This window comes from Sparus aurata, chromosome 9 (genome assembly GCF_900880675.1).
Source record: "Sparus aurata chromosome 9, fSpaAur1.1, whole genome shotgun sequence".
NCBI classification, from domain to species: domain Eukaryota; kingdom Metazoa; phylum Chordata; class Actinopteri; order Spariformes; family Sparidae; genus Sparus; species Sparus aurata.
In genome coordinates this window covers 5125700-5152002 of record NC_044195.1, presented here as the reverse complement: position 1 = coordinate 5152002, position 26303 = coordinate 5125700, and the positions used below count along the sequence as shown (strand labels likewise).

Here is a 26303-nt window from a genome sequence, read left to right as displayed (position 1 = left end):
AAACAACAACCTAAGTATCTCATTTGCCAGTTACATCTGGCTTAAATAAATGCAGTCTAATCGAACAGTCCTTCAATAAATCATACCTTCATGAATGTTCTACTGTTCAGTGTCTGTTGAAATTGTTTCAGCTGTGTAAATATTCAGTTGTGGGATTTATTTGGAAGCTGCAGTTTGTGGTGTCATTAAACAGTTTTGGGGTACACTCACATGTTTTTATCATTTTGTCTGCACTGTCTCAAATCTTATCTAGATGTTATCCAAAACACTGGAAACAATAAGTGTAAATGGGGCTGTTATTCTTGTTGGTGGAGACTGTACACAATGTTAGTGTGGATCCTCTCTGCCCTGTCCAGGGTGCTGATGTCCCCTCGAGCAGAGCTGACTGAACTCACTTGTGAGCTGTCTGTGGTCCTGAACTCCTGTCTTCCACTGCAGTCAAACAGCGAAACTTTGGACTGAAATCACATTATCGTGATGGAATTATTGTGTTCAGTGAATTTGTTCAATGCAATCCACCTTATTCAACCTCAGTTGGGCAATTCATATGTATGTGTAGCAGAGCAAACACCAATAAAGGCATTGGTCATTACAGTAACTAATCAAAACGCATTAAATACAATTTTAAAAAAGTATAAGGAATAAAGTCCATAATAACAGCTAGTATGCCACAGGCTAGATGTATCAGTCTGTACTGAGGAAGCACAGGTGTCTACCAGAAGACTCCTGGGACAGAATGAGGTTTAACTCACCGAGGTTTTAACTGGCCTTCTGAAGGATGATTTGATTATATGTTGCAGCCAGAGACGTAAGAGGGAGACACATGATCTTAGTATTTGTGCAATACTGTCTAGGCTTTTCATAATCTGAGATTGTGGGGACCGGTACCGGCAGAAAAAGTCTAATATTCTACCCAAGTAGTGCCCACATCATGTTACAACTGTTTAGAGAAGCCATTCATCAATTTCAAATGGTAAAAATGGACATATGAGGAAACATAAAGCTAGATATTCCACAATGGAAGAAGCTATTAGATCATATGCAATATGATGCTATATCCAGTTCAATACAACCCTTCTCTGCCAGACTATAAACTTCTCCACAAAAGAGGAACGCTTTACACTTTTGTAACTGTTGAGCTAGAGACCAAGCTAACTATCTTCTAAGTTAGCAGCTAACCTGACAGGTTATTATGGTCAAGCCCAGTGATGTCATAAGCCCCCAAGGCCTGTGCCAGCCTTTGCCCCAGTGGATCACGTGATCAAATGTGATCGACCAAATGACTTGTTTCCCTGATCCATTCGGTCCAATATCATTTGGAAGGTCTAGAGGAGTCACACAATTAAATCATACTATCCCTATTCAAGTTAGCCAGGGGCTAATCTGGAGGTTAGCCAGCTCTATTGTCTCTAGTGTGCACACTCTATGGACCCCACAATGAGAAAAATCAGGGTAATTACACACCCAGAAATTCAAAAGGTGTGGGTTTCATGCGCCACTGAGCAGCTTTCATAGGAGTGAATGTGGCTCCACCTCTGACGCTGTGTCCAGTTCTCATCATCATCATAAATCATAAATCCTCGATTATGGCAGACAAGTGCAAGCCTTATCAACCAGCTTGTCAGTCAAAATAGCAAAAAGTCATGACATCACTCAGCTTCCATCCCCACTTCCCAGTGTTACCAGACATGATAACAATTTGCCACTATCCCACACATTTGCTCCACACATCTGGATCTGACAATTCATGCTTCAGCACGAGAAAGAGGAAAAGTTCAATTGCTTTGACATTAGTACATTTGGCTTATCAAAAAGAGTTTAACAGCCTCCCGTGCTCCTCACAGCCTTGACAGTGAAAAGCACACATGTTTTATGATTAACAAGTTATCTCTGCTCCACTGTCAGTGACACTTCCTGCTACTGTCAGTATTGTCTGCCGCTGTCAAACAAGTCCTGACACAACAAAACCACAGGCTGGCTGGCCTTCTCCTGACCAGTGATGACCACCATAGTTCACCATGAAGGCAGCGTGAAGTGCCTTAAGGATAATTTTCTATATTTGCAATTGTTGTAATTGTCAACAAATAAGACTAAAACCAACGAGGAATTGTGCAAAAATGATTGCCTGTGTAGCCACATACAGTCCCATGCCATAAATGTATTAATAAAATAAACATCAAATTATAAAAGCACATACTTAGGCCACACTAGGGGAACTCACATGAACTGAAGGTCACTATAATTAAATTGTAGTCAATGCCAGGGGGGCTGTAAATACTCAACCAACCAATGACCATGTAAAACAAACATCTGCTTTTATTAACATTTTAAAAAACCAAACTGTTTATATGTGAGAAGAACCAGTGGGCTTGATGCTGACTGTCACAGGGTAGGGATGCTTGAGAGAACAAAGGAACCATCTAACTCACTGTTGGTTTTGGTCGTGTCGTGTCATGTGCTGACAAAATGAAAAATGTAGAATATCACCTATTTTGCCTTGTGTTTTAAGATGCAGCTCCTCTAACTGGTGCTAGATAATGCTTTCTGACGTGGTGCTTTTCAAAATGAACATATTTAAAATGTCAGAATGGTACTATATAATTATTTCCTTTTGCTTGACTGTCAGGTGTCTCAAACCATCACCTGCAGCAGTGGTAGTTGGCTCATGTTTGCCCGCTAAAGGGGTTGCTGAAATTCGGACGTCATGTCATGTCATGTCATGTCATGTCATGTCATGTCATATCCACTTCTTCCTCTTCGTCTGTTCACTTCATCAGACTGTGGCTTATGTGTGTGGTGACTACAGATCTGTGAGGGGCTGTTCAGAACCGCCTTGGCTCAACTTTCCTTGAATTATTGATAGCCCTGAGGACAAAAACTGTATGTCTCCTAATTACCAGCCTACTGACTGACAGACAGAGAAGTGGAACCTATGTACATGTGCTGATATCAGACCTCGATTGTGAATCACAGTTGGTGCCTCAGAAAGGTCAGACTGAGTTTTGTTGTCTGCATGATTCCCCGTCTGTCTGAAAAGTATATCAAGGGACTGCTGCAATGAATGGACTGCAGTGTTACTGTCTGACATTATGTAGGCTGCTGAAAGGATGATGATAGGTAGGCTGGTACAAATCAATGACTCAGCAACATGCTTGTGTTTGTCTATTGCTTAGATAGAATACAGTGAAAGACACACACATACTATTTGTGTCTTAGTTCACAGTCAGAAAGATTACAGTGTGCTCCCTAGGAAATGGCCTGTCTGTTTGTACGTGTTTGGCAGTTTGTCAGATTGTATGCCAGGATTTCATGTCACCCGCAGGATTTGAGATTCTCCACTGAGAGATGCTTGTTGAACATCAACAAAGCTGTGTTTTATTAAAAGCATCGGTTGTGCAGAAAATTGAGATGTCGGGGCCGTCCTTCTGCATACATGCTTCTGTGACTTTGTTTTGGGTACAAAATTACTGGTATCACTCTGCTGAGGTGTCCTCTTAGATCGGCCTTTCAAGCAAGACAGGGTAAAGCGGGCTAAAGCTGATTTTAATGTGAAAACCTGTCATAATGAACCATAAACTGGGGCTGCCATCAGATAAGATCTCATTTAATCAGCATTTGGGAGCACTAAAATCCTTTCTTGAGGACATAGCTTACAGAGTAATTGTCCATTTCTAACCTGTTACTGTTTTGACTGACTTTGTTTGTTGATCTACGTGGTTGTTTTCCCATGGTGACTATCTGAATTGATTTGGTGTGGTCATTTTGTACGTTTATATTTTCCGTGGTGTAATTTCAGCATCATTGTAAATGAGGATCACCCTCAATGATTTCTCTGAGAACCTTAAATAAAGGTTGAAAGAAAGAAAGAAAGAAAGAAAGAAAGAAAGAAAGAAAGAAAGAAAGACAGTTCTGAACAGAGAACTTTTCATGGTCCTCAAAAATCACCCCCCTGGCACAAAATAGGCTCTTCTCACTAAGGAAACTTAAGACGGTTAAATTCTGGTCCCAAGTTTGGAGGAGAGGTAGAAAGCATCCTGACTGGAAAAATTACAAACTGGCATGGTTCATGCACGGCCCAGGACAGGAGGGCTCTACAGCCGGTGATTAAAACCACCCAGAACATCACTGGTACCATCTACCTGCAACTATATGGCAAAAGATACAGAAGTATCGAAAGCTGTACCACCAGACAACGGAGCAACAAATTTAACACATTTTTAACTATTCTGTCATTTGTCTGCACTGATGTGTGTAGTTCATAATAAAACTACTTAAAATATAGTAAAAATATACTTAAAATATAATATTCATACAAAACTTTGTAGCTGTCAAATAAATATGCTAGAATAGAGTCCAATCATTGCAAAATATAGAAACAAATGTACTTATGTATTTTCAAAAACGGCATATGAATGAAAGTGTGTACTAACCGCTATCCCAGGAGCCAGGACTTTCAATCTCCCTGCGGCCTATGAAGTACCAGACACAGGCCATCCAGTGGGCCAGCAGGGCGAACATGGACATGAGCAGAGTGAGAACCACAGCGCTGTACTGGGAGTATCGCTCCAGCTTCTGCAGCAGCCGCAGTAACCGAAGCAGCCGAACTGTCTTCAACAGGTGGACCCCAAAGTACTGCACAGATGGATGCATAGCACGTCAGCTCACACACACCTGTCTCCACATCATTTCTCAAATGTAAAGGGACCATTCTGCAAAAGAGCTATCTTTATGACCCCCAAAATCAAATTTAACAAGTATTCTTTAAACATATTTATTCATTATGTGTGATTAATAATGCGTTAGTGTAGCTGACAGTTTTATTTTGAAAATGTCTTGAAATTATTCTTCACATTAAATTAAACTCTAAATAAGATTTAAGAGTGAGTGTAATTTAGCCCGTACTTCAGTTCATCTTTAGGATTCTGAGCATGGTAAAACAAATGAATCAGACCTGCAGTATTAGCACACATCAGATTGGCTCTGTGCCACGTGATTGTCTGATGAGCATCACTTTGGATGAAATGTTAATCTAATAAATTCACCAGGGAGCCAAAAGCATTATGCACTCAGTCTTCTTCTCCACATCGGGCTCATTGACAGTGGTGTGTTACTGTGGTTAATGTATGGAATGAATCTGAGAGCTTTTCTTTACCTAGAAAAAAAAAGGTCAAGTAGTTTGATTTGTCGCACACTTTGTCAACCTGTCACACACTGTTTGCTGTCATTGTTAATGAATATTTGTGTTTACAAATGTCCACACACACACCTACACACACACACACACACACATTCACACACAGAGGAGACTCACCACGCTGACGTTGAAAGCATACAGCAGGTCAAAGGGCAGGGCAGCAATGAGATCGACAAAGAGCCAGGTGGTGACGTAGTGAACACAGATGGAGCGGGCGTCGTACACTACCTGACCCGACGTGCTCACAAAAGTAGTTCGAAAGTTCAGCAAAATGTCTGCAGAGGAGGACAACAAGAGCGGAAGCTGACAGCAGGAAATACCAACAAGATAGTGCAGGTGTCATTGAAACACGGCAATGATGACACGCAGAGCAATGGTTATCCAGTGAACCACATGGAAGTCACTTTGATGAGAACAGAAAACAGATGTCAGCAGCTCATAAACAACGACAAACCTGCACACTTAAAGGACCACGATACAGGTTCAGCATGTTTTGGCAGACTGACAAAAATGATGACTCTCCAAAAAGGTCTGTTTCACACACAGAAGATCCAGGAAACTTTTTTTTTTTTTAATTGCAAAACTGGTTTTAGAAAAAAATCTTTTTTTGAGGAACTCTTCAGCAAAGCAAAAAGGAAACCTCTCAGGCACTTACATTAATACTGCATTAGTGATTCTTCTTCTTCTTCATTACCTTCCAGCGAGCCACTGATTTTTACCTTTTCCAATACAATATGAAACCCAGTACTTGCACGTTGCCTTCAGGCATGTTTGACATATAAAAGTCCTTTGCTTTGATTAGTAATCAGTGTTGGATATGGTTTTTCCAAAGATGAGTTCAATTATCTCATTAAAAATATTTCTTGTTGAACAATCCAATCACTGAATACGCAAGAGTTTAACAGCAGGACACAAGGGTTAGGGTTAAAAGTTCAAAGGGATCGTGTTTCTGCATCACAGGTTGTACACCACATGTGGGACCAGGATTTGATACTCATACTTCATACTAGTTGTGATGTCACACAATCATTCTCATGCATACATGTGTTGAACGTAAACAACCCTGTAGTGTCAGATTGCAAAGACATCCTCCTGCACACTGAAGCCCAAGCGTCCGTGTCAAGAAAAAAAATAAATAGAAAAAAATGACAAAATGAAAAAGGAAACTGTGACCATGTTTTTTGACTTCCATATATTCTCACCGGTTGTCTTCCAGAGTGGGTTGTGTCACCACATAGCAGATATAAGCATGTGTTTTCAACAGATAAACCTTAAATCTTTCTCCCTGAAAATTCCAATAATTTTCATACACATTTTAGTATCTGCCCAACACACAGTGTCGAAGTGACAAAACTTTCTTTGTGATGAATTACCCATGTCATGCAGGATCAAGTCTCATACAGTCTCAGTATTGTCCGGGCTTCAACAGAAAGCAAAGTCTGTCTGAAACAGCTTGAAGATACAGTAGAAGCAATTTGTTGGCTAAGACATGACAAAGCCAGCAGTGTGGCTCTGAATTAACTCACTATTCCATCCTTCATGTCTCAATAGGAGTCTTTAGGATGTATTTAATTCATGAAAAGGAACTTATTAACCCTTCCGGACGAATAATCGGAAGCCTGATGATGCATTTCAATTCACTATTGTTCACTGAGTGAATGTATTGATAAACAGGCTGGCCTATTAGTTCTAACTAATGGGATATCGGCTGACAAAGTCAGCCATTCTATTCAGTGGCTCATATAATTTCATTGCTGAAGGTTATTGATGGAGGGTGTGTGTTCACTCTTTTTCATTAAGGCAAATTGCCCAATGAAGAGCACTCATACAGCTTTGCTACACTTAGATGGACAAGACTGGGGACAGAGAATCTTGTTGTTTTCAGGAAAATGAGTTAGCAATGAGACATAATGGTCTGTTGTATATGGCTCATATCCTTCCACTGCTGTGTGTGCATCATTAAAATCTACAACAAATTTTTTATTACAGCATGACTGATGAGCCTCTCTGATTTCCACTGTTTATTGACTTCCCATCAGGGGCAGCTAATACCACTTTGAACAAATAGCCAATCTTTACAATAATTATGTCTTGTTAATTACTGAAGCTAGCACTGGTGTTTGATAAAAGAAAGCACATATCAAACAAGCATTAACATCAGCTTGAATGTGTGCTCAGGTGTGTTTCCTCTCACAGATTGTTTGTCATTAAAAAAAGTCCTTTGTCTCTAGACTAATACCATGTTGTGGCAGAAACCTTAGTGGAGAGAGTACCCTGTAGAGTGTACCTTGTTAAAAACCCAGCACTCTTTCTCACCTAAAATAAATAGGATTTCTACAAGGATGTCACTGACGCTGGGTGGGCTTCGCGGGGCGCTGCTGCTCCCTTCATCCCGCCCTCCCACCACCGTGAAACACACGTTGTATGGCACGGTGACGGCCACGTAGAAGGTGGCCAGCAGAATCAACCAATCCCAGCCGGCCTTGAAGGTTCCATAGTGGAGCAGGATGAAGCGAGATTTCTGAATGGCTGCTACCTTGTACTCCGGGATTGGAGGCTTCTCCCCAAACATGTTCTGTATTGGACGACAGGGAGCGAGAGGTTAACAGCATTCTCACTTAATCATGTTCCAGGTTTCCACTTTTTACTTTCTTTCCCACTAAAAACAAACAAACACCTGCATGAAACATCTTCATACTGAATTTCCTCAAGTTCATGTTGAGCAGGCCGACATTTTGAAAACCCAGATGAGTAATAGAAATAGAAAGCTCTTTACTGTTTGTCAGGTTGAATTAAAGTGTGTACAAACCAAACAAAGCCAAAAAGTCCCCTCAGTACCTTGACGGTCGCTTGAAGCTGGCTCCACAGAATACCCCACGCTCAAATACCCAGCTTTAATGATGCACAAATGAGCACAATAAAAACACCATGAACTAATTTAAATCATATTAAGGCTTTGAGCCAGGGAACTGTCTTCTCGGTTCCACCTCAATCCAGCCACATAACTCGACCTCTCCGTCATGTTGGGGTGTCCATGCAAATATCAAACAAATAAGGTTTCCTGTGCAGTTTATGGTTGTAATGGAGTGGAAGGACAGACGCCAGTGTATTAGATTAATGAGCGACCCTATCAGTGTTTACTGGCAGACAGCTGCTAGAGCTGGGGAGCTCTGGAGGAAATAACTGAGGGCAGAACCTGGAGCTTCTCACGGAATAAACACTTGGCTTTGAGGAGAGCACAGCTTGTTTTTTAAATGTACAGCATTAAATAGAGGATTCATCTCAACTGTCACTTCTCAAGCTGTCTGCGGCAACAGGCTGAGGTGCGGCTGAAATCTGCTGTAATGTGCCGTAATTCTCTCTTATCTGACTGCTGAATGGAGGGGACATGTACTACACTATATGAACATACAGAGAGGAGATGGGAAAGAAAGGATATCAGGAAGATCCAGAATCTCCGGTGAGTGCTAATTTGGTCAGAAGCTAACATTAAACTGATCACACACAGGGACACACACACCCTTTGTGCCTGTTGTTACTTGCTATCTTATGTCTAATGTACAGTTAGTCATTCAGGCTGTTTGGGGCAACAAACCTGAGGTCAAACTGTGAATAAAGTGAGGTGATTCACTTTTCTTTCTGGCTGAACACAGCTAGCTTGGTAGCTTTTATCTTGGTTGGTGTTTTTAGATAACCGGGCCTCAGTCAGCTCACCCCACACAGGCTCTCTGCCCAGCTGGGAGTCAGGGACTGCCAAGATGGCGACAGCTGGTGATGCGCTTCATTTTGGTTGTACGGACACCTGTGATTGATGTCATGATGGTTCTGTGAGCTATTTTTACAGTCAGTGGTACAAATCTATATTTCAGTTTTTTCGCAGATGTCAGTGACCCTCTTCTGTTTCAAGTGATGTGATGTGAGTGATGTGTGAGTGATGGCAATAGCAGAGAGAAGATTGTGTCAAATATTGTGGATGAATGTTTTTAATGACTATAGGAGACATAAAGGAAGAAAACTGCAGAGGTAGCTGTATGAAAGCTATATTTCAATATATGATTTTCACCTGGATATTTGTATTAGACCTATTGATTTTTTGAATTACTTTTCCAACAAGTTTTCATATGCAACCAATAAATCCATTCTCTTCTCTGTAAAAAACACACAATCCCTCAATTAGCTGGTATCACACTTACAGGATGTAAACTGCTGAGGTCTGCATGTTTGTTTTATCACTGACACCAGCATAACTTAGAGCTCTTACTCCAGAGTCAAACAGAAGAGCCTACACTCCTGATGACCTTCACACCGTCTGTGTGCTGCTCGCTGTACTGGGTAGTGGACACACAAATACTGCAATGCTGGCTTGCAACAGTGATGATCCCCTGGCTGTGAGCCTTGGAATCATTGTGGCGTGCTGAACGTGTCAATGCTAGCAATAATAGTAGAGCCTACCCTTGTTGGTAGGTATAAGAATTTGTGTTGTAACTTGGGAAACAATTAGAAAAACTTATTTTTATTGCAAAGCAGGAATACGTTTCAATTCCATCTGGATAAAGAGTCTTTGAAGAATGTCTTCAAAACAGATTGTTTGTTGTTGAAGAACCTGTAGGGGTTTTTGAAGTTTGTCTTTTACTATATTTATCCTTGAGAAAAACATATCCTTACTTCTGTGACTTGAATGTAATCATCCATCTAAAGTTTCAAAAGTGAAAATAATAATTACACGAGGGGCATTCTGGGACTAGTTTGGCATGAGATACATCTTCTGGCAACCACAAATCTTATTAGAATAATGCATAATGCGCTCATGCAGTCACTGACCACAGAATGACTCCCGTCTTTCACTAAAGTGACGATGTACCAGTGCAGACATATACAGAGAAACTCACATTGTTGATCTTGAGCTTGCTCTTGTCTTGTTTCTGCAGATGTCCCGACAGGTGATAGAGAACAGCTCTGCTGCGGCGACGGTTGGTGTTGAAGCCTGGGGGGCGAGTGACCTGATGCACCTCCAGACCTGTCTCCTCATCTGTGGAGGAGATGGTAACATGCTGAGTCACAATCACAGCACAGGGTAAGAACTGAACAAAGCTCTGTCTGGGGCTGTAAAAACTTGAAACCTGAAACATGTCTTAAACCATCTTAAACATCAAATTACGCCATGATGCTGTCTCACATGGGTCAAAGGCTTACTGTTCGTTGGCATGTTTGAGAGTGGAATTCCCTATATATTAGTTAACAACTTTTCTGTGACGGTTCTATGTTCCGATGTACAACAGTTTAAGTTTTAGTGTAAATATTTCATATGTTTTAGCCTGCTCGCTGCCTTTATGGCTTTTTATTGACTAAACAAAGTATTCTTGATGTATTATTTGATGATCTGGGCAGAGATCCAGATCTGTATTTACAGGACAGAATCAGTAATAAAAGCTACAAGCCTCCAGCATCTTATTCTTGCAATCCTCTTTTCTCTTATTGAAAAAGAAAAGGATAAGATCCGGAAACGTAAAGTAGTCACTGTGCAGGCTAAAGAAGGAAAAGAGGTATGAAGTACAGTATGTACAGTAGATGAAGGGAGGTGTTTTCTGTAAAGCTTTCATCAAGACAGACAATCCAGTCTTGTTCTCTCCATTTCCACCTTACATTTCCTATTATGATTGTTCCTCTGTCTTTCAATAATATGATGTCATGCTTGGCAAATACCCACCCTTGTAACCACATTTTCAGCCAGTAAATTTGATTTGTACATTGTATGAAGGGTGGACTTCAAATGTTTCAGATGAGGCACTGAGAAACTAAGCGCTGTTGTTGTGACTGTTAGCTCTTATTCCCAAGTCCAATACAACCAACAAATATCTGGCATGATATTTTTTGTCTCGGGAAAGTCACCTTCATCTGTTTTTACAGATGTGCAAGATACAAGTTTGTTTGCTAAACTACATTCAAGCAGCGAATTCTTGTGAAAAGTAAAGAGGAGGCTATGGCTTTCCCTCTGTTCTGCCTCAACTCTCCACGATTTATGGTGTTTCCTGATGGACAGATAGTGCTGCTTGCTGCCAAGTTAATTGCAAACTCAACCTGCTGTTTGCTAATTAGCTCAGTTAGCTGTGCAGCTAGCTGACTTTGCCTGAACCGAAATGGGAGCTCAGAGCACCCTAAAACTGTTGGTTTTTAATCTGTGGGCACAGGCGCTGGGAAGTGGAGGTTTTTAGACATTAAAAGTCGACCGGAAGAGGGGCACTCATAATAAACTATTGATTGTACACGTATGGAACCTGGCCTCACTCAACTCTCTTAGTCATCTCGTAAAAGCGAACAATAGTGGATTTTGTGTAGGCTGCGGTCAATTAGCGGAAGGTTCCTGTTCTTTGTTATTAGAAATGGCAGAGAACATGAAACCTGCATGTAACCCGCAGGTTTATGACTTTCTGTGCATCAGTAATGATAGTCTATCAGGACTCCAATGTAGAAGAAAACAGTCTTCCTCAACACGCTCATTTACCCAGCTAGTGTCACTGCAGGGTGACTTTAAAGGTGGCCGAATGCTTCAAATGAAGTGCTCGTTAGATTGTTAAATAGTTATTGAAACTCCTTCTACCCACAACCTTTCAATGCCAAATTGGGGGGGGATGCGTCCAAAGGTTTCTTTAACATTCTGAAACCACCAATCGGATATTTACATCCACTTCACACTGTTATTTGCAAGCTGTGCAGCGGTGAAAATGTGAGCTTTTTCCAAGCTCTCAAGCTCCCCTCTTCTGTTCTTTGCACTGTAATTGAAGTCACTTTCTGTGTGTCACAAAAAGTATCCAAAAGTACAAACCACATGGATGACTGCCCCCGCCCCATGACAGCTTTTCACCTCATGTTAGAGTTTGGCCATCCTGGACAGTTAAGAACCTGGATGGATGCTATGTTGTACAAGTCACTTACACCATTAACATATAAAACGTGTAATTTCTGCAATAACACATCTGAAAAAGACAAGACCATTGTAATATATTTGTTGGGTTGTGTACTTACATCATCCCAAATGTTTTCAAACCCACATGAATTCTAATTTCCTGCATTTCCTCTGGCTGACTGTCACTAAGACTTTCCAGGAGAGAGAAGAAGGAGGTCTCCGTACATTCCGTTCCATTTTCTTTCTGCTTATCCGTGGGATGTTGCTGCTTGTTTTTCCCCCCTAAGAGGTTGCGAGGCCAAATCCAATTTTATTCTATGGGCATAGGCCAAGGGTACATCCTGGATGAGCCGCCAGCTCATCGCAGGACCCTTACTGATGGCAGTGGCTGCCTCCACAAGGTGCCAACTGCACATCAGGAGCAACTTTGGGGTTCAGTATCTTGCTCAAGGACACTTCGACATGTAGCTCAGTCCCGCCCTGGGGAGCCGGGATTCGAACCAGTGATCTTCTGATCACCAGTCAACCAGCTCTACCCACTGAGCTACAGCCGCCCCGGGTCTCCGTACATAATCTGGAGCACGCTGAGATAACGTCAGCATGACCTCTTGCGACTGAGAGAGCTGAGGTCTCAGGGTCATTGTCCAAGCTAGTGCTAAATGTGTTCAGCTAACTTCATGCATAGAGAGGGCTGGTGTGCATTTTCACTTCGACTGCTCGACACGTTTGTTGAGGTTTGCAAAGATGGAGATAGTATTTACACAGCTAAAGGGAGATTCTTCTCATTATGCAGTGATTACTGATACTGCTGCTTTCAGAATATACAGTATGTCTCTGGGGGAGCCTGTGTGTGCTGGTGGGTAAAACGGGCTGACTATACATTTTCAATTTTTAATACAGTCAATTAACATAATATGCATGCTGTTATCATTTGGACTTTGTGGTGGCCTGTTTTTGGTCTGTGTTTTGTCTGTAAATTAACCTTTCAAGTCACTTCCTGTTTGGCGTCCACCTGTTCCCTAAAGCAACCTTTACCTGAGTGAGTAAGTTGTGGCACATAGCAGCTTGTGTCTGTTTTTAAACGTACTTTACTCCATGTTAATGAGTATAAAGCTTGTTATATTCAGCACAATTACACAGTCAAAGTCTCTTTCTTTAAATGCATTGACTTGTTAATGTGTTCCCAGCCTCCTTCTGTCCTTCTCGCTCACCTTCCATCTCACTAACTGATTCTGTGATTTTGAAAAGGCATCTCATGCTGAGCTAAGTGGTAAAAGTGAGCTGCCACTCAGTTAACTGTGTGGTGTCAACTCATCGCCTCACAATTGTCTTTATTTACCTTCATTTCCAAGTTGTTTAATCTTTTTCCAACTGAAATTGTCTTCCGTCACCCAGAGGTGCTAAATAAAGCAGAAAACTGAATGTGATAATCAGAAATGTATGCATATGTAAAAAACATTTAAATCCTCTTCTGTCTCTCTTGTCTCCCTTTCCGTTTGTTTTGCTGTCTGTCCTCCGTCTCTGTGGTGTGTACTACACTCCTAATTTGGTAGTTTACATTTAAAATAGAATAACTCATGCAGTGTGTAAAACAAAGACAGAGTATATGAAAGCCAGCTTTTACTATTTTGATGGTAAGGTAATGAGATATTGAGCCAAATGAAAGAGCCTGAGCAACTGGGGGGGACATTGGGTAAGTGATCTCAAGCAGCTGCTTTTCCCCAACAGAAGGCCTGACAAACAGCAGCTTTGAAAGCCAATCTAAAGAAACTAAAAGTTGAAACACTCCCCTTCATCCTCAGAGTCCTGATTACTCATCTTCTCTTCTCTCCCCTTCTCTCTACAGGGTGGGTATTCAGCTCTCAAATTCTCTGTATTGACATCTGCGTGTGGAAGGTAACATCATTTAGAAGTTTAAAAATAAGAATTGAATCTCTGTAATAACGGTGTATTCACTGTTTTGCAGTGTAACTTCTGCATGATTGCAAAATATTGAGTTTTTGAACACACTGCACAGTAATTCAAGACATTCCCAACACAAACTCAGAACAAGCTGTAAAGATGTTCAGTATGCTCTTTCAGACTGGCATGCTGGGATGTCTCACACTGTTTTCACAGGAGAACACAAAACAAACAGCTTGACGGGCCTAAAAAAACTGTGCAGGGTCAATGTGTGAAGAGCCAACGCACTTACAGCTACATATGTTCTCACTGGTAGGACACGATGACTTTTAGCAACAGAAAGAACAGTCTAATGGAGGAACTAACCTGGCTTAGGGCTCACTTTTAAATAATGCACATGAACTATGCTGGCAAGTTCTTTTTTTTTTTTTTTTTTTTATTGGTTTTTAATTTGTATAAACACAAACATTATGAAAACAAACACAAACAAACAAACAAACCAGACAGAGCACAAAACAAAATCCCACCCCAAACTAACAGTGAGCGACGCGTTATATATTTTTACATATACATAAGATAACAGGAGACAGGTAAATGAAGAGCACATACAATAAATAAATAAAAAGGGCAGACAGTCCTCATCTTCCAGGGACAGATGATGATGACCAAAACAAGTGAATAAATGTACCTTTGTGTATCTTACATTTATAATAAAGGTTGGAGGTGCCAGGGAACATTCTCTGGAGGCGAACTGGTGTGTAATAAGTTCGGCGAAAAAATTTAAAGTTCTGTTCGTGTATAGAAATCAAAGTACATTTAGGGAAAACCCCGCTGCAGATCTTGTCCCAATCTACACGGTTGAACGTCACCTCCAGATCACGCTCCCACAACAACTTCAGAGAGTCATAGCCTGAAGGATCAGTATAAGTATAAATCTTTGAGATCAGTCCTTTGGGAGATTTGGCCAGAACTACGGTGTTTTCCAGCTCTGACAGTCTCATGCGGATCCTGCCTGCCCTCAAGAGAGACCCTATAAAGTGACGAATTTGGAGATACTTATAAAAATCTTTGTGGGGAATATTAAAATCAACCCTGATTTGATCAAATGACTTAACAGAGTCGGAGACCAACAGGTCTGTAAAGTTTGACAGGCCCTTAGATGCCCACTCCAACAAACCAATACTCCTAATCTGTGCTGGTAGATCTGGATTCAGAGCCAAGGGAGAACAGAGAGAGAAGACAGGGGGGATATTCAAGTATTTCTTCACATCTCGCCAAACCAGTAGTGTGTTATAAACAATTATGTTGTTCTTGAGATGATTTAACTGATCAATGTTATTGATAAAAGGAAGAGAGTTAAGCCTTCTGGGATAGCAACATAGGGATTCAAGGCCCAACCATAAGGAGTCTTTCCTGTTCATAAACCAATGTGACATAATTTTAAGTTGTGCTGACCAACAATATAATTGTAGATTGGGCAGGGACAAGCCTCCCAGATCATTTAGCTTGGTAAGTAGAGAGAGCTTAACTCTTTGGTGTTTGTTATTCCAAATATAGCGAGAAATATGAGAATTCAGTGACTTAAAAAAGGCAGGGGTCAAATAGCATGGGAGATTTTGAAATAGGTAATCGAATCGAGGGAGAATATTCATTTTTATAGTGTTGATTCTCCCAAGGAGAGAAGTTGGTAAGGAGGCCCATTTTGTCAGATCATTAATCTTTTGGATTAAGGGTGAATAATTAATTTCAAACAGATTATTTAAATCAGGAGTGACAAAGATACCTAAGTATTTGAAACCCTTCCTGGACACTTGAAAAGGAGATTACATTGGCATATCCTGGGGGATATTAAAAGACGTAGCGACCGACTTCCTTAAGTTACTCTTATAACCCGACAGGGCACTGAATGTGGCTATAGATTTCAGAACTGTTAGTTAGTTAGTTAGTTTTCTTTTCCGCTTTTCCGTGAGGGTTGTGGGATGTTGCCGCTTTTTATCCCCCTGAGGGGTTGCGGGGCTTACTGGGGCCAAATCCAGTTCTACTCAAGATATCAGAACTGCCGGAATTGATTTCTCAGGATTATTGAGATATAAAAAGACATCGTCTGCAAATAAGGAAATAATGTGTTTTTCTTCACCCACCCTAACTCCAGATATATCAGGGTTAATTCTGATGACCTCGGCCAAAGGTTCAATAAACAATATAAACAATAAAGGTGATAAGGGGCACCCCTGTCAGCAGCCCCTGCGCACCGGGAAGCCATCAGACAACAGGCCGTTAGTATTAACTGTGGCTATTGGGTCTGAGTAGAAGGTTTTAATCATATTAATGAAGTTAGAGCTCTGGTATTTTTCTAATACCAGAAACAAAAAAGACCATTCCACTCGGTCAAAGGTCTTTTCGGCATCAAGGGAGACTATCAGCGCTGGGTTTTTGTGGGTGCTAAGATACTGAACAATATTAAGAGCACGGCGTACATTGTCTGTGCCATATCTAGATTTTACAAACCCTGCCTGATCTGCGTTTATTTTTCGGAAGGATGATGGAATGATCTGCTATTAGAGAGACCTGAGTGAGGGCAGTCAAATATTTTCAAGCAAAGTTCAGAGTATTGTCACAGAATTTTCCCGTAGCATTAAGTGTCGGAATAAGGAGAACAGTCTTCCCTGGATAAATCCAGACATTTTAAAACTAATGAAAGAACGTGATCTTGCATTAAAAAGGGCCACTAGAACAAAATTGTATCATGACAAATATCACTTTGCCATTTTAAGAAATAAAGTGATAACAGGACTGAGGAAAGCTAGGGCTGATTTCTTTATTACTATAATTAGTGAGGCACAGGGTAATCCTAAAATAATATGGACTCAGTTAAAAAAACTCATGGGACAACATCACAATGCAGGAAGGTCAATGAACTTGACTTGAATGGAAAGCTGACTAAAGACCCAGCCGAAGTAGCAGTAGCTCTTAATCGTCACTTTGTTGATTCTGTAGCAACTATTGCAAAGAGCTTCTCTACTGTTCATGTTAATGTATGCTCAGTAAACACACTGGAGCCAGCTTTCAGTATTAACACTGTCTCAGAAACAAAAATCACAGGCATTATTCGATCTCTCAAACCCTCAAAAGCAAAAGATGTATTTGGTATGGACTCAACCATGCTCAAAGATATCGGTTCATCATTAGCCAGTCCCATCACTAAAATTGTTAACCTCTAAATATCACAAGGGCAGTTTCCGAGTTTGTGGAAATCTGCAATTGTCAAGCCAATTTTCAAATCCGGTGATCATCATTCCACCTGTAACTATAGATCCATCAGCATCCTCCCTATAATGTCTAAAGTTGCAGAGAAGTGTGTAGCTGAGCAAATCACACACTACCTGAATAACAGCTTGTTCACCCTTCATCCAATGCAATTTGGCTTCAGATCCAACCACTCAACTGAGACAGCTAACTGTTTCTTCATTGAAAAAATTAAACCACTGCTAGATAAGCGTGGCGTTGTTGGTGAAGTCTTCCTGGACCTCTGCAAAGCATTTGACACGGTGAATCACAGGGTTCTTTTATCCAAGTTATCCACTTTTAATTTTTCTGCTGATGCACTTAAATGGGTTGAATCGTACCTTTCAAACCGAACTCAAACTGTACAAATAAATAACCAACAATCTGACACCCTCTCCTTGTCCACTGGTGTCCCGCAGGGATCCATACTGGGCCCACTTTTATGTTGTTTGTATATAAATGACTTGCCGTCTGTGTGTCCAGAGGCTCACATTGAAATGTATGCTGATGACACTGTGCCGTATGTACATAGATTGACAAAAACCGAAGTTGCTGTCAAACTCACAAATGCTATGGTGAAAATTACAGCATGGCTAAACCAGTGCTGTCTCCAACTAAATGTATCTAAAACTGTATGTATGTTCTTCTCCAAAACCAATGACTCTAGTGAAAACCCAGATGTTCTTGTGTCAGGAGAAAAACTAGAAATTGTTAAAGAATTTAAATACCTTGGCATTATTCTAGACTCCAACTTTAATTTCAGGGCACATGAAACTCCATGTCCACCCAGGCAGCCACGATGTACATGCAATCAATAAAAACTCTCTCACATGACCTACTGTTTGACGAGCTGGTCTCAGGCTAATCACACAACACTAAAACCACTACAGTCTTTGTATAAACAAACACTTAAAGTTCTGGACAAGGCAATTCCACCACTGTGCAATTTTAACAAAATACAATCTATTGAGTTGGGAAAACATGATTAAGCACAAAAACGCATGTCTTTTCTACAAAATCATACATGGCTTGTCCACTCCTCCACTCAGAGAATTTGTTAACATCAGAACAAATCCATGTCGGTTAACAAGAGGAGCCACAAGGGGGGACTGCATTATTCCGTCTAGGAAAAGTGCCTTTAGTCAGTCAGCCTTCTCTGTCACAGCCTCACGAGAATGGAACAACATCCCAACATGTATCAGAGATCTAAACACGTATCGGTCCTTTAGTTCCAATCTGAAACAGTGGTTTACTGATAATATGACCTGCCAGCACTGAACCTGATCCCCCTGCTGTTGCCTTCTTGTGTCAGTGTGTCTGTGATTTTGTCCTGCTTGCTTAGGTCGTCCATGTAGTTTGTTCTTATGTGCTGTTTTTTTTTTTTTCTTTTGTTTGTTTGGTTAGTTTTTTTTGTTTGTTTGTTTGTTTTGTTTTGTTTTTGTTCGTTTATGACTGATAGACATGTTGTTGTTTTCTTTTTTGTTTTTGTTTTTATGCAATGTTGCTGTATGTTGTGCTGTGTGCATGTACTGTCTGCTCTGGTGGGCTACTGCCTGTATGTGATGCGCATGCCTCTCTGTATTCTCCATCTATTTACCTTTATTTGAATTTGTCTGATACTGACTGAAATTTGTCCTGCATGCTTTATGTATTTTATGCCGTGAACTACTGAATACTTACAGGATATGTGGTTATGATTAATGTTTTATCAGAAAGTGTTGTTCTTATCTTAGTTAATGTGTTGTTTTTTTAAACCCTTCGTGTTATTTGTCGTTTAGGGAGCCTATTGTTACATCTGGCCAGGGACTGCGGATGAAATCTAGCCTTCTGGCTAAATCTGGTATATTTACAGAAATGTTTATTAATATGCACTGTCCCTGTCAAATAAAATATAAATTAAAAAAAAAAAAAAATAAGGATCTTTTCCAATCTCCGAGCCAGTGTCTTTGCAACAATTTTGTAATCCACGTTGAGGAGACTAATAGGCCTAAATGATGAACAATCCAAAGGGTTTATGTCTTTTTTTAAAAGTAAGCTAATGGAAGCATATCTCCAGGAGGGGGGTATGCCGTCTCTTAAAATACCATTAATGGCAGGCATAAAAATTGGGTGGATCTCTGGCCAGAATTTCTTTAAAAATTCCAATGGAAACCCATCTGGGCCTGGACACTTCCCATTTGGCATAGACTGTGTGAATGCAGCGTCTAAGCTGGAGCGATCCTCCTCCCCAATGGTAGGCAAAGGAATATTGTTCAGATGTGAAGCGATAGCAGCGGCGACGGCTTCCTCTGCACTATACAGGGATTTATAAAAATCCCGGAAAGTGCTATTGACAATCACTGGATCACATGTGACATCCCCATTCTATGTTCTTATCATGGTAATTGAGCGATCATTATTTTGATTTTTCAGTTGGTGGGCAAGCAGGCGACTAGACTTATTACCAAATTCATAATATTTCTGTTTAGTGTAAAGTTATAGTTTCTGGACATGACGAGTATGATCCATATTAAGTTCAGTCTTAGCAGCCACTAGCACCTTTAAGTTTGCTGGTGTGGGTGACTGTTTATGTTTTTGATCCAGCCTAATCACTTCTTTTTCAAGGTTTTTTCTGTTTACCTCTAAGGCTTTTTTCTGATGAGAACTAAAGGAGATGTGTCCACGTCCACGTAAAGTGGCCTTAGCCGCGTCCCAAATTGTGGCAGAGGACACCGGAGAGCTTTTATTATCGAGCCAAAATTGCGATAGTTTGTTCCTGACAAAGGTGCAAAAAGAGTCGCTATTCAAAAATGACGTGTTGAATCTCCAAGTGGGAGTTTTAGGGATGTTAAAGTCGCCAGCTAAAAAGCCCAGGCCATTGCAATGATGGTTAAACATCAAAATCATTTGTGACATAAACTGGGGTGAATCATTATTTGGGGCATAAATATTGAGGATAGTTATATGTTGTTCAAGGATCGAACCCGTAATCAATATAAATCTCCCTTCTGAATCTTTTTCTTCGTGTTCCAAGATGAAAGGAAGGTTCTTATTTATGAGAATAGCTGTGCCTTTCTTATTCTGTGAATGGGAGGAAAAGTAAATTTTGCCTGCCCAGTCCCTTTTGAGTTTCAGATGTTCTGTATCAGATAGCCTTGTTTCCTGCAGTACTTCTATGTCAGATTTTTGTTTTTTCAAATATGTTTAAATCTTCTTCCTCTTAATTACATGGCCCAATCCTTGAAGGTTCCAAGTAGTGAGTTTAAGTGAAGCAGACATAAGAGCCACAAAGCTGGAAAGTAATTGAGTAACAGGTACTGAGTGTAGAGGAATTAATCAGGGTAAAAGCAATTATAGAAAAGAGTGAACCTGGACTCCGGTCATCTAGCAAAAAGAAACTAAAGCACACAAAATTTAAGCAGCATCGCTTACCCACCCCAATCCTGTCCCCAAATGGCAGGAAAAAACTGCCCTAAAAGAAGTCACTGGGCATTCTAAGCATAGTCATATGGCATATGCATTCCGAAGAGGAAACTAAAATCACCCTATTTCCAAGGGAGAGAGCTACAAATTAAATTGGCACCCTTGTATAAACTGTTCTCTCAGAGTCCATGTGGTGGTCACAAAAGAGTGCACATTGTTCAATGGGGGCTCAGTGTGCATATGAGGGTGTCAAAAGGCGGATTTGACCTTCGTGGAGACACCCGAGGCGCGCTGGGTAGACAAATCCACGATATTTATTATGATGAGCCAGTGCTTTCCCCACGGTGTCAAACTCTCGCCGCCTTCGAAGTAGAGATGAGATTTATGGCTCTTTGAGGGGAGCCGGATCTTGGTGAGCCGTTCCTTTCAAAGAGCCGTTCAAAAAACTGGCTCATCTGACTGATTTTTATATTCATAAAGTTTTAAGAAGCCAGCCTGGTGGCAACTCATTTTTATCTTGGAAATAGTCACAGGGAGGTATGATGGGGTGAGATTTGGAACAAAATAATACAAAATGAGATATCCCACCAATATCTGAGTTTGAATTATTCTGAAATATTGATTATAACCTCATTTGACATGTGTGGACTAGATTTTAAAGTCTGATCTGGATTCATTGTAAATATTCCACAAGGTTGCGTCATATCACTCTGCTTTGACAGTGACATCACTATTTTGGATTTACCCTTTGTACAAATTGTTTGTATATGTGTAAAGCTACCATGACTTGTTATTCATGCAACACTGTGACCTAACACTTACAAATAAACATTAAAAAACAATGCAGGCTACAATGAATTTCCGTGCAAAACAGCTTTTAGTGCAAACATTTCCACACAATTTTGCACTACTTTAATAAAGACTTATCATAAGATTAAACATTTCACACAAGAATATTTTGATAGAAAAACAAAAAAACATTTTACAAAAAAATACTTCAAGTATTAGAAAAATAGATAAAACTACAACAAATAAGAGGAAAATATTTACATACAGCTCACTATTACTATTAATATAAAATCTGCATATACTGGTGGACTGTCCTGGGGTGCATTTTGCTGCTTTGTAAAAAAAAGTTAAACCCTGAGGAGGACTCCTGAACTGTCCTTGGGTGAATAGCAGCCTATACCTGAGCATCAGTGCAAATTCTATACAGTTATTATTTTTGTTCGAAAAACTTAGAAAACAACTTGCAACATGGTACTTCAATTACATAAAATGTTTCAAGTATTAGAAAAATAGATAAAACTAGAATAAATAAGAGGAAAATATGAACATAAAGCCCACTATTACTACTAATATAAACTCTGCAATGGACTCTCCAAGGCAGGGCAGTCACGTGTTTCTGTTTTTTTATTTTTTTTATTTCTTTTATTTTTTTACGCAAAGGCAGCGTGCACAACTCAGGTGGTGTCATGCTACATTTGCATATCTAATAAGCACCGTGCAGCTGGGCTGCGCTCCTCCCCATGTAACTTCTCTGTCTCACTCGCAGCAGGCACTGACTCAGGGGAAGCGCAAAGGAGGCGCACACAGTGATATAAAAAAAACAAAAAAAGAACGGTTCCCAGCTGCGACTCGGTTCCCATCGTTCATGTTAACGAGCCGGACAGCGGACAGGTCAGGGTAGAACCGTAACTGGGAGCCGCCATGATGGACGTCGCGTTTCTTCATCGCTGCTCTGAGCACAGCCTCTCTTTGAGAATATCGTACAAACCGCACTAAGACGCTTCTCGGGGGCTTGTCTGGAGCCGGAGCCGGAGCCAGGGCTCGGTGGGCACGCTCAATCTCCAGCGGGGGATAGTCAGCAGGCAGGCCGACCAAAGTCGGTAATGTTGTCTGGACAAAATCTGCAAGAGGAGTGTTGCCCTCCGTTTTTACGTCGGCCACGGTTTTCTAAGTCGTCGATTTTCAGCTGCAGCTGCTTCACTGTTTTTTCCATGGCGGCTATGCAGGTGCAGGTTCATCCATGTCGTTCACCGACACCCGGGAGGCCACAGACTTTATTTCAGCCAAGATCTGCTCCATAGTTGCTTGGTCAGATAGCGTTAGCTCTGAGGTGTTAGCATCACCTCGGTTAGCCTCGCTCAGGACACGTGAGGCCGCTTGTTGAACAGTTTTTTTCTTAACGGCAGAACCCGACGGTGAAAAGATAGTAAAGTCCTTATCTCGCTGCAGTCTAGGAATCTCTGAAGTACAATCTGGCTGATGTTATTGAGTTTACTTGGAGAAAGTTAAGGATTTATTTGAAGCCTGGAGCGAAGAAAAAGTCTCAAGCGTCCATCTTGATCCGGATCACGTGACCAACCCCCGCAAGTTCATATTTTTAAAGGGTAAGTTCTACACCTTCAAGGTATACAGATTATCTTTTTTTTTAAAGACAAAATACCTTGTGTGTCTGTGTCTGCAAGCATGACATATAAAAGTGTTTTAATGTTTAATGTGACACACCTGTTGGCAGGAAATGGTTGATCACAGAACTACATCTAACCATTTTCAAATGTGGCAAACAAAAGAAACAAGCCCCCCCCCCCCCCCCAAAAAAAAAAAAAAAAAAAAAAACACAAATTGGAGAGTTCCTCCACTGATCCCATCTTAACTATGATGGCTGTTAGAGAACTCTGTCATCTGGAAGTTCAGTGGCAGTTTTCAAAATGACTATGCTATCATTCTTGGGAGGACAGTCTCACTCTGATTTTTGAATAGTTTTCTTGGACATAAGATTATATCAATCCGTTTACACGATGTATTTTCATTTCTTCGTGTCAGTAATTGTGTAAGAAAGCTGTCAGTGACGTCTGCATACTCCCTGCCAACCAATAATTTCTGACTGCCTCTAATTAAATCACAGATACTGCCTGGTAATTTCAATTTCAACTATCTGTATTATCATATTGGGTAGCAAGCTGTGTCACTGCTGACAGAATGTTTATGGTTCACCATGTGCGTTTAATAGAAGCAGTCATTAATATTAATGCAATATTCAAATTGACAGACATTTATTTAATCAGGGTGAGGTTTACACTGGGGAAAAGAGGCAGGATAAAAAACAGATGAAAATTAGTAATTGATGCTTAATTGCTGTTTGTTTGAAATCATAATAACTGCAGAGGCACAACTGAGAGGTTCCTGCCAAGATGACAGAGTTGTCATGGAAGATTGAGTTTTATTTATTTTTTGCATTTTAATCAGCTTCAGAATAACATGCAAATATAAAGATGGTATGATGAGTTACATCAGAACACGTAGTATCCATAACCTCATCATATGTGTGTTTTTCAATTTTCCACCATACCTATTAGTACATTACAGATGCAGAATATTGCATTATGAACTTCAGATGGGCATTTTTAAGATTACAATGTCAAATGAGGAACAAAGATACAGAACAGGTAACACCGGGACAGGAGATAAATAACAATATATATCTTCTTTATGTGCTTTTTTTGGGGGGGGGGGGGTTCCAGACACAAGTCAATGTTTAAGGTGTTTGAGGACATGTTCACCATTACATCCATTACCAGAACTGTAAGCAAGTGTTATTAATATAAACTCACCTGTCTCAGGTCCTTGCTCAGGATCCTGGTCCTTCTTCTTGTCAGTGATGTCTTTGTGGGACACGAGGAACAGAACCACCTCACTCTTTTCATTTTTAATGGGTACAATGTCCAGAAGACACCAGAACTGTGTACCTGGACAGAACACAAATGCAAACATACACAGTCAATGCATTCTCCCCAGCCAAATGGACATAACGTATGATGTACTGCTATAATTTATCACGACATCAGGATAAGAACTTATTTCTCAGCACAACTCCAAATGTTTGTTAATCTACATTGAACAATGTAAATATTATCCAATGATGAAATAATATAATGTGAAATAATATCAAATGTGAATAATCCACAGACTTTTATATCAACAATTTGGTGAACACTTGTTTGTGTCATGTTTTAATTGGCTGCTTTTCCTCAGTCCTCTTTGACAATTTGTCAAATATTTTGGTTGATGACAAAATCCCTTCAGAATTATTGACACTCACATGAGCCCCAGCCATAATAATAACAACTGCTATTTAGCAAATGTTAGCTTGCTAAAACGCTAAACTACGATAGTGAATGTTGCAATCGTCATACCTGCTTAATACCAGCATGTCACAGTGGGTATGTGTGGGTATCACACTGACAAAAGCATTTAGCTCAAAGCACTGCTGCTCCTCAGTATAGCTTCATGATTTGGCATGGGGTTCTTCTGACCAAGCCAATATCCCCCTCGAACATCAACTGTCCAATCACAGCCTACCAACCAGAGTTATACATTGCAGGTCCATGAAGCCTCGGAGTCTTCATAACATGTTGTATTTTAGTAAATTAATTGAACTATGTTAATAAAATGTCCATCCAACTCGACTAACTAATGTGTGTCTGTAATGTCACCTTATGTTCTGTAAGCTCACTTGATGTTCCTTTAGTCAAGATAGTGCCAGTATGTATGTCAGCAACAGTAATTAAAAACCTAAATACTAATCTAACATTAGTTGCTCTCTCACCCCCACCATGTTCTCATGTGTGGCCCTGAGCATGAATTCACAGCAACATTTCACAAACATAATCACGGATGTTGTTTTTTGTGAAATGTCATTTAGACTGACAGTGATGATTGTTTGCTATACACTTTGGAGAAAGAGAGCCCGTATGAAAGGTATACACCGATCAGGCATAACATCTATGACCACCTGCCTAATATTGTGTTGGTCTTCCTTTTGCTGCCAAAACAGTCCTGACCTGTCAAGGCATGGACTCCACTAGACCCCTGAAGGTGTGCTGTGGTATCTGGCACCCAGATGTTAGCAGCAGATCCTTTAAGTCCTGTAAGTTGTAAGGTGGGTTCTCCATGGATCAGACTTGTTTGTCCAGCACATCCCACAGATGCCCGATTGGATTGAGATCTGGGGAATTCGGAGGCTAAGTCAACACCTCAAACTCGTTCTTTTGCTCCTCAAACCATTCCTGGACCATTTTTGCTTTGTGGCACGGCACATTATCCTCCTACCTAACAATGCATAGGTAGGTGGTACGTGTCAAAGTAACATCCACATGGATGGCAGGACCGAAGGTTTCCCAGCAGAACATTGCCCAAAGCATCACACTGTCTCAGCTGGCTTGCTTTCTTCCCATAGTGCATCCTGGTGCCATGTGTTCCCCAGATAAGTGACGCACACGCACCTGGCCATCCAGGTGATGTAAAAGAAAATGTGATTGTTGGCGCTTTCGGTGGTGGACAGGGGTCAGCATGGGCACCCTGACTGGTCTGCTGCTCTGCAGCCCCATCTGCAACAAACTTTGTGCACTGTGTATTCTGACACCTTTCTATCAGAACCAGCATTAACTTCTTCAGCAATTTGAGCAACAGTGGCTCGTCTGTTGGATCGAGCCGCACAGGCCAGCCTTTGCTCCTCACATGCGTCAATGAGCCTTGGCTACCCATGACCCCGTCACTGGTTCACCACTGTTCCTTCCTTGGACTACTTTTGATAATACTGACCACTGCAGA

General features: G+C 40.8%; 1 protein-coding gene across 1 annotated transcript in view; it reads right to left on the bottom strand.

Annotated features, from left to right (window-relative positions):
- kcnh3 (potassium voltage-gated channel, subfamily H (eag-related), member 3) overlaps nt 1-26303 on the bottom strand; it is a 177258-nt gene that overhangs the window by 36331 nt on the left and 114624 nt on the right. Inside the window, exons 3-7 of the mRNA XM_030427642.1 lie at nt 24305-24439; nt 10084-10223; nt 7511-7769; nt 5312-5469; nt 4431-4632 (exon numbers count right to left, since the gene is read on the bottom strand). Of these exons, the coding sequence (XP_030283502.1) occupies nt 4431-4632; nt 5312-5469; nt 7511-7769; nt 10084-10223; nt 24305-24439 (894 nt within the window). The remainder of the gene's footprint in view (nt 1-4430; nt 4633-5311; nt 5470-7510; nt 7770-10083; nt 10224-24304; nt 24440-26303) is intronic.